Here is a 9,438-nt window from a genome sequence, read left to right on the forward strand (position 1 = left end):
GAAATTTTGTGATACACAGTTAAAACTATGAGATTTAGTGAAAATTCTAAGATAGAAAGTACATATTATGACAGGAGTCATACTTGTGAGATAAAAATTCAGAATAAAAATCTAAATCATAACTATGAGATAAAATGTCAAAATAATGAGATAAAATTCAAAATTATGAGTTGGAATTATTTCAAAAAATTATTAAGAAGTAGGAGTAAAAAAAATGTGCGATGAAAGTAATAATTGAGATTTAATAATCTAAACTATGAGGTTAAAAATTTCAAATTATAAAATTAAAAAGACCAAAATTATGAGACAGAATGTAAACTGTTTGATACGAGTCAAAATATGAGATCAGTTATGAAAAAGGAGTGTTTTATGAGATACAAGTAATGATTATTTGGAAGTTAAGATTATGGTATAAAAATCAGTATTATGAGATAGGAGTCAAAATTCAGAGATTAAAAAGTCAGAATAATTAGAAACATCATAATTATGACATTTAAAAAAAACACTATTAGATCATATTTGGAACCAATTCAAGTTTTGACATAGAACATACAAATTATTAGAAAAATTTAAATCATTGTTGAGTCAAGATTCATTTATCTCATAATACTAATTTTATGTTAGTATTTTATAATTTTGACTTATCTCATAATTTAATTTTGAAACTCATAATTAAAAGTTTTGATCTGTCAAGTTGGCTTTTATCTCATAATTCTGATTTACTGTCATAAATTTGAAGTGTCATCTCATAAATATTTACTTTTACCTCATAATTTTAATGTCAGGTTTTCTTTTTTCTAAAATTACCTAACCTTCATATTTGGTATTTTTATCTAAGTAGCAGAATTCAGCTTCTATACTTTTCTCTTATACACTTAAATTTCCAAGAAAATTTTAAGAGTAACCGTGAAATTTTTGGTCACCTACTCTGAAAACCATCTTGGCTTGTCCAGACTTGTCCCTCACAGCAGGAAGTTTTTCTGCAGTCAGTTAAGGGGTGGGGGAGGGGAATTATGGGTAAAGTCAGGGTGAAAAAAAACTCTGCCCTTCACTTTAAGAGCATGCAGCTCACCCAGGTAAACTCATTTTCACAAGTTTTGTGCAAGTGTGAATGGAACTGTAGAGAACCCACAAAATGCAGAAATAGTATTTACTTTCAAGCCTATTGAGAAAAAAGTGTCGTGTTATTTTGAGAATGAAACTGATTTCTTAGCCACTACATCATTTGACGTGTCCTCCAGAGTGAATATCATTAAGTATTAAATCAATAACTGAAGTTAAATAAAAGTTAAATTGCGATTTCTGCATTCAGGTAGTTCCGTAAATATCACCTTTACATGCAGATGTTGCTTCTTCCTCTGGCTATTTATAACTCCGGTAGTAATACAGTAATTTGAGATCTATTTCTCTGGAGGAAAACATAATTATCATCTGATTATTTTCACTAGTTTGATCCGTTTTTATGCTTTATTATTGTTTTAGTTCGCTCCCTCTCCTGTTCTCTAACTTAACAGTCATCAGTTGTTACGTAAATATATGACATAACATGTAAAATTGGGTAATAGTATTATCCCGTCCAATTTTAAACCATAATGGTTTCTGTCAAAAAAGTTTCAGTTGAGGAAGTTTCAATGTTTACAAATGTTGGCAGTTGCATTGTGGGAGACAGATGATTGACACGGCCGCCATTTTGCTCCAGCTCTCTGCTTCCATTGTGTGAGAGATAGTAAATATCTGACACTGCCAGACAACCACAACACACTTGTATCCGTGCGAAGAAAAAGCGTAAAATTCACCCCCGGTAAGTAATTTTTCTCATTTAATTTTGAACATAAATGTCATAGTCCACTGTTTTACCATGAAAATGGGGTTAATAAAGTTGTTTTGATGCTGAAATATCGTGTTATTTCGACGCGTTAGAAAGGAGAAAAAGCAACTGCCGCGATGCCCGGGCAGAGAGAAAAACGGCTCAGTACTTCCACCGCCGAAATATCTGCTCCACTTTCAGAGCCCATTTCTACCTCGCTGTTAAAGCCTTTAAACTCCATCTTTTTTAACGTCTTTACGCTCGTTTGATAGCCACACTTGTCTCCTACGTGTTGTTGGTAATCTTGCGCGATCACGTTGTTTGTTTTTAAGGATAAATGTCAAAGTTTACGTCTTGCTCACTGCCTCTATATCGGTAGGTTCATTTAGGTCTGCGGCCATAATCTTGCGGTAGGAGGCGGGGCCGTAGCCGATTGTCCCGCCCCAAACCTTGCAGAACTAAACGCGATTGGTCGTTAAATTTGACACAGGCGCGACCGATTGGTCTATTTTCAGAATGATAACCTTTATGAAAATGTGATTGGTAAGACCTGGAGCTATCTTTGTCCTGATTGGCTTGGCACGCTGTGTCTGTGTAATAGTCGAATGGGAGGAGATGTTGTCCCAGGCGGCTAAATATGACCGAACAACGGAGACTTTGACCATCATAAGGGAAAATAAAAGTCATGTGATGAGTAAAGGAAAAGTTAAAAATAGAACACGCTGAATTTGGGTAATGTGAGGATCATATTAGGGTGATAAAAGCAATTAAAAGGTTGTCAATTTGATAAATAATCCCTAGAGGTATATGATGTACAGATTTTTTTTTACAGGTAAACTGTATCAAAGCATTGACATGTCGATTTACAGCAAGTTTAAAAACTATTCATATAATAGTAATGATTTATAATCATATTTAAAATTAAGATTGTTTTAATGAGATTTTTGTTCAGCATACCAACAGTAATCCTCAAACTTATCCACCAGTTACTTTTTTAACTAGATACAGCTTTGACAGTATTATATTATTTAAAGCCACCAATAACTCAAACAATATTTTGCCCATTAGACCACAGGAGTTGCTGGTCTACAGTAGGGATGTGTAATTCGGAGATAATTGCTCATTAAACGTCACTGGCAGTTCTTAAAAGATTCTTAAAGCCATATATACTAGCAAATTTGTGGTGGTTTAAGAACAGACATTTGTTTCTTTGTTTATCCGTATACTTGGTGTTAGTATTGGTATTGGCTGAAATTATTCTGTATATAACGGCATATCTGTATCGGCAAAAATCAGATTTTATGAATCTATGATGTACAATATGTGATAGAATAGAAACCTGCCATTGAATCTGTACAAAAATTAGGGCAGGGTAATTAATAGAAAATTAGAGAGACACAAGTTTGTATGTTATCAACCTTGTTCTAAGAAAAAACAATCATAAAGTGTTGACAGGACTCTAATAAACAACATTTTGACAACGTATGCACACAGCATGATCAGATGCATTTTGCACAAGTGATTATTTTGCAGCCATCACACCCAGCACCGTGAGTCAAACAAACCTACCGGAGCATTTCTAAAACTTTTCAAACCTTTTGGTTTTGTCTTCAGGTGACATTTTGTCGTAATGGCTCGTACCAAGCAGACTGCCCGTAAGTCCACTGGAGGAAAGGCTCCTCGTAAGCAGCTGGCCACCAAGGCCGCTCGTAAGAGTGCTCCCTCTACTGGTGGAGTGAAGAAGCCCCATCGTTACAGGTAACGCCGCGTTTTTCCTCTACACAGCCCTTCTTTGACATATGAATGAAATCACCTTCATCAGACTCTGAAACTGAAAAAAAAAATCCTCTTAAATGATTAAGCTTTCTTAGTATATATTTAATCTTTTTTTACTTTAACAGAAGAATATTGAATCATACTTTTATTCACTATAATGTCCTCTTTGCATACAGACACATTCACAGACTGTGGCAGCTTTACAAATGTGCCCACTTTCTCATCCCTCATAAGTTAAAGGTGTTTTCAGTTCAAGAGTCATGGGTGTTATTCATCAACCTAAATAAGAAAATAATGTCAAACAAAAGAGAAGCAGGTGTCGCAAATTTGCTCAGCAATCAGGCAAAAACACAAATTCACTCCAGTAAAAAGTGCATTCTAGTTGTGAAGTTACATCCTCCCAGAAAGTTACTAGACAACCCTCTTCTTAAAACAATTTTGCAAACAATTCTTTATGTCATGAACAGACAAAACATGAGTTTTTGATCCAAAATTGTGTCACGATGGTATTTCTGAACCCTTTACTTTTTGGTGATTTAAGCCTCGGGATGTAAGGACACCCAAGGATATAATTAAATCAGTTCAATAATCCATATTCATATTGACAGAAATATGTCTTGCAGTCAAATTGTATTGTGGACACAGACTAGTGAGACTTAAATCTATTGTTGCAGCCCAACTCAAACCTGTACTCTTTTATATAACAGACATGTATTGAGTTAGACTGCAGCGGATGCGTGACTGAAATGTAACACAGGTGGCTAGTGTCCATCCCAGAAATCCTGGTACTCTGCCAGGCCGAGCTTGACCGAGCTAAAAGGTCATCAAGCCGGAACAAACTGGAAACCAGATGAACTAGAGAGGATGGAGGCAGTAGTGAAGTTAATGCAGCTCCTGGAAAAGGTGGTGAAAATAACCAAGCTGTGTGCACACCTGGATAATCTAAGAAACACAGAAGCCTTCATTAAATAAAATAAAATCATTCATGGAAGAGGAGTTCTAAAAATCACTGGGATGTAATGATGCACCAACCTCAGGATGTGACATGTATCATGACTCTGAGCTCATGAAACAATTTGACAGTGTTTACCCTAAAGTTGTCTGTTGGAGGTTGGCCTGGCACTGTGTGGAGGCATGATTGGGTCCAGTCATGTTACTTTGATCAGCATTGGTCATTAAAAGTCACTTGTTATCATCATTCCTTCCTCAGCTATAAATATAAATCAGTAGATTAGTAATTTACCCAGACTGTCAAAAAGAGGGGTTTTCATAGTCTTAATCAAAATTGCGCTTTTTGAAACAGATGTATAAGCCTACACCATTCATAGATTGTAAATAGCCTAGTGTTGTTGCACTGTCTGCTTTAATCAGGAGTGTTGGTGAATGTTTAGAGTTGGTGGGTTCAAAAGCCGTCTCAGTGTATTAAATGTTTCAGAGAAATATCTTTAAAATAAGCCAGTAGTAATAATAATAGTAATAACAGCTGTAACTTCTCAGCCAAGATCTACATTCTGACACTGTCAAATACAAATAATAAAGAAAACATGTCAGACAGTATGAAAGATAAAAACTCAACTTCAGTTACTTCACGAAAGTCATACCCCAGCTGGTAGCCAGCCTCACCTCCCCCACCCCAGCCTCCTCCTTTACATCTTAAAGCTTGTTGCACCCCATCATATTCAGATTCCTGCTACTATGGATTAATTGCTTTGGAAATAATTTCATTGTTTTCAATACACATGGTCTTATTTATGGAATTATTTAATGCTTGAATTTGTTGAAAAATACATACAATTAACCCAAGAATATGGCATATTAAATCTTAATTACAATACTTGGGGAAAAAATCGCAATTAGATTATTTTTGCAAAACGTTCAGCCCTAGAAAGAATAAATAACACCCCTGGTGGTCTGCTTTAGACATATTCACATCATTAGAACTCCATGTACCACTCCTTTACTATAAGCTCTGATTACTTTACAATGTCTGAAATAATGTGTTAAAATCCCCATGTAACTTGTATTGTAACCTTTAATTTGATTTTTCTGACTGGCAATGACTTACTGTTTTTTGTTGATGTTATATTTTGTCTAAAAATTAATACAACTTAAGTATATAAAAAAGTCCTGAAATGATCCTTATCTGTGTCTAGTTTTCATTGTTTCGTTAGGTGTTGTTACATTCCTAGTTATAATGTGTCTTTGGGAAAAACGTCCTGTGCAGGTTGCTGGAGGAAGAATGAACCTGCTGAAACTTAGACTACAGAATAACAATGTTTTTACACCTTTTCTTTGTTTGTTTTAGGCCCGGTACCGTGGCTCTGAGAGAGATCCGTAGGTACCAGAAGTCCACTGAGCTGCTGATCCGTAAGCTGCCCTTCCAGCGTCTGGTGAGGGAGATCGCTCAGGACTTCAAGACCGACCTGCGTTTCCAGAGTGCCGCCATCGGAGCTCTGCAGGTTTGTTGATGCACAAATAGAGCTTAACAGTAAGGTTATGGGAGGGAAAACCACAGCAAGAAAACATGTTTACTAGGTTAACTGGTCACTCAAACTCAAAGCCTGGGGGCCAAATCTGGCCTGTGGGACAGTTATACCTGGCCCACCAGGTCATATCATATTTTTATCAGTGGGGATGCTGAGTAAGCATCCACACTTGTTATAACTGGCCCACTGGTTTGAGGTCTGCAGACTCCCTCCAGTTTAAAAATGTAAACCTAACCCGGATGATTTAAAATATCCTTGTTCTGTCATAAAATAAGACAAGGTAAAAAGTTAAAATAATCAGGTAAGTCAGGAATGTGGGAAATTAAATTTCAGTTTTCATTTCATATTCTTGATTTTGCATCCCACAGTTATCACTCAAAGTGATAGTTTTGACTTTTTATTTCATTTTTTGACTTTGTCTTACTTTTTACCTTTTATATCCTCAACCAAAAAATTCTAAGTAATATTTTTACCTTTAAACTCCCGATTTTGATTTTTTTTTCCTCACATTCTGACCTTTTTAGCTCCTTACTTTGAATTTTATCTCATAATTTGGCCTTTTGTATCCTCAATTTTCAAATTTAAGTAATATTTTGACCTGTAAAACTCAAAACTTAAACTTTTTCTCAGCTTTTGACATTTTTTTTACTGATGATTTTAAAGTTTCTCTCATATTTTGACTTTTAAAACCCATGAATTTTAATTTTTATCTCATATTTTGACTATTAAAAGTGATGATATAAACTTCTTTCTTAAATAGTTGCCTTTTAAAAATATGATTTTGACTTTAAATGCCTTTTGAACTAATAAGTTTAGAATTTATTTGTCAGATTTTGAGCCTTTAAACTTACCACTTTTACTGTTTTAAATCTCAAAATCATCTATCATCAGTGCTAAGGTTTTTTTCTCCCATAATTCATTGCTAGTGAAAATGAGGTTGAGTTTATGGTTAAATGTTGACCTTGTTCAGCCGTCATGTTTTCCCAAATGCAGAATTTGGCCCCTGCTGTGATTAAGTTTGACATCCCTGCTCTAAATTGTTCATAGGTTTGGCTGTGAATATCTGTGATTGACTGGCAAACCTACCAGGCTGTACGCTGCCTCTCACCCTTTACCTCTCACATGTGGGCATGGCTTCAGTCCCCCTCAACCCTAGATAGGATATAAGCAGTGTAGATAATCTGTGAATGCCTTAACCCCCCAAGGTAAACTCCCCATGTCATCTGGGTGTGACATGATGGTATATACTCCTAGTATCAACCTCGTTTTAAGAAAAATATGGTTTATTCATGATCTCAGGAAATAGAACTACATCACCCACAATCCTAGAGTGTCACAGCAACATTTGTGATTGGTGGAGCCCATGGTTACCATGGGAATGTTGGCTGTTGATGATGACAATACATATACTATATAAAAATACTTTTGCATGAACTACAATATAGGACGGTTATTATTAAAAATGTAAACACCGGAGTAATGAGAAGCATCGGAAACGATCAGAGTTCTTTCTGAAAGTTAAAAATGTTGACATCAGGGTTTTCTGAAATGACAGTGGAGGATTTTAATGGGAATATTTACTTTGAGAATCAGAACTGTGAAGAAAGTGGACGGTCTGCTGAGCTCTACTGTATAAAAAACAGCATCAGTCTTAACTGCATTGTCTCCTCTTGCTGATATTTGTTGTCTCTCCCTGCAGGAGGCCAGTGAGGCGTACCTGGTGGGTCTCTTTGAGGATACTAACCTGTGTGCCATCCATGCCAAGCGTGTCACCATCATGCCCAAAGACATCCAGCTGGCCCGCCGCATCCGTGGAGAGCGCGCTTAGACCGCCTCTATAACTTTTCACCTCTGTCCTGTTTTTCTTTACCTCTCCTCACTCCTTCACTCTACCCTACCCACCCACCTCCACCCGCCCCTCTCACACCCTCTCCCAAGCCTTCCTCGCTTCTCAGTAGACTTTAGAGTAACCCTGATTATGAAGAGATAGAAATATGTCGAAGTCTGGTCTCCATAGGTTTTTTCGTCTTCACCAAATGTTTTTAGGGTACCTTTTTTCGTGCATGTAAAAGGTTTGGCAGATCAGAAACGCGCGTCCACACGTTCTCTAACATTCATCGCTGAGTTTGGGTGTTGCCTGGAAAAGCTCGCCCGGATTCTTCCGCGGTGGGAGGCCAGCTGATGTGGTCTGCGTGGCAAACAGAGCTGAAGCAGAGGGACGAGTACGAGGGACTAGTCTGCTTAAGGGGAGCTGCAACTTCCACAGCAGGGTGCTATTAAAACTAGTCCTGAGGCCTCAGCCCGCGTCTTAACACCCTCTTCTCTGCACTTCTTCAAACCCCTCCCTCACCTCTGTAACATGCTCACGGAGGGGACGGCGGTCTGATTGTGTGGATGCGTGAGCGCTGATCTCTAAAACCACTTGTGCTCAACAAACAAGGATCTTTTGGTTGCTTAAGATTATTGATTATTGTTGTGGATATGGTGTCTATTATTTTTTTACACATATAAATCACAGATGCTTCTCTTTTCCACTCCCAAATTCATCAAATTAACAGAAAAAATGATAAAAGTGATCAGTTTTTAATTTACAGTGATCTGATTTGCAATAGAAAATCAGGAAGGGCTTCTCTGTTTTCAAAGGCAACTTAAATTCTCTAAAGGCAGCCACAGGGGGGCGATGTTTCACCATCTGCTCCTCCTCTCAACTGTTCACTGTAGATCAGTCGTCACATTCTGCTTCTGTCTCTTTTTCTCCACAGCTCGCCGTTAGACGTGTCACTACAGTATGAATTGATATTCTAGTGAAGTTTCACTCTGCATGTTTTAGGCTCTGTGTGTCTCTTGCACTCTCTGTAGATCTCAACATATAATCTGTCCCTTTCTCAAAATTTGTGATACACAATATAACCTCATATTTGTTTTCTTTTATATTTTTCTTATTCCTTGAAATTTTCAGACGTATAAATAAGCTGATCTTTGTATTTTCCAAATTTCTCATATTATGGTGGTAATAAATAGGTGTTAAGACAACCTGATGTCTTTGTGATTTATTTACGTTGGGTACCTTTTTCCCACATGTGCACTTATGAAAATTTCTAGAAAAATCAGGACATGCTGCCATAAAACATCCTGAGGCCCGATCACATACTCGCTTCACAGCAGGAGACTTTTTTTTTTATCAGGGGATTTCTCATGAGGCTGGTCATGTCATGAAAAGTTCAAGCTGAAAGGTCAAATTGATCCAGAGTTTGATGCTTTGTCTTCTAGTGGATCTATTCTGGCTGTAACCCAGACTTGTGCTGCTGCCTGGCAGAAAAATGTGTGCAGCACCTGGAGTCCAAGAGAAATTTTGCCAAGGCAGCAACA

The 9,438-nt window shown here is 37.1% G+C and overlaps 1 protein-coding gene across 1 annotated transcript; it reads left to right on the top strand.

Annotated features, from left to right (window-relative positions):
* The first annotated feature begins 1,683 nt into the window (after positions 1 to 1,683).
* h3f3c (H3 histone, family 3C) lies at positions 1,684 to 9,102 on the top strand. Its single transcript, XM_041802086.1, has 4 exons — positions 1,684 to 1,801; positions 3,422 to 3,565; positions 5,889 to 6,042; positions 7,769 to 9,102. The coding sequence occupies exons 2-4, from the start codon at positions 3,438 to 3,440 to the stop codon at positions 7,895 to 7,897; spliced, it is 411 nt and encodes a 136-aa protein (XP_041658020.1). The 5' UTR covers positions 1,684 to 1,801; positions 3,422 to 3,437; the 3' UTR covers positions 7,898 to 9,102.
* Positions 9,103 to 9,438: the final 336 nt, after the last annotated feature.

The sequence above is a fragment of the Cheilinus undulatus genome, linkage group 12, assembly GCF_018320785.1.
Source record: "Cheilinus undulatus linkage group 12, ASM1832078v1, whole genome shotgun sequence".
In the NCBI taxonomy this organism is placed as follows: domain Eukaryota; kingdom Metazoa; phylum Chordata; class Actinopteri; order Labriformes; family Labridae; genus Cheilinus; species Cheilinus undulatus.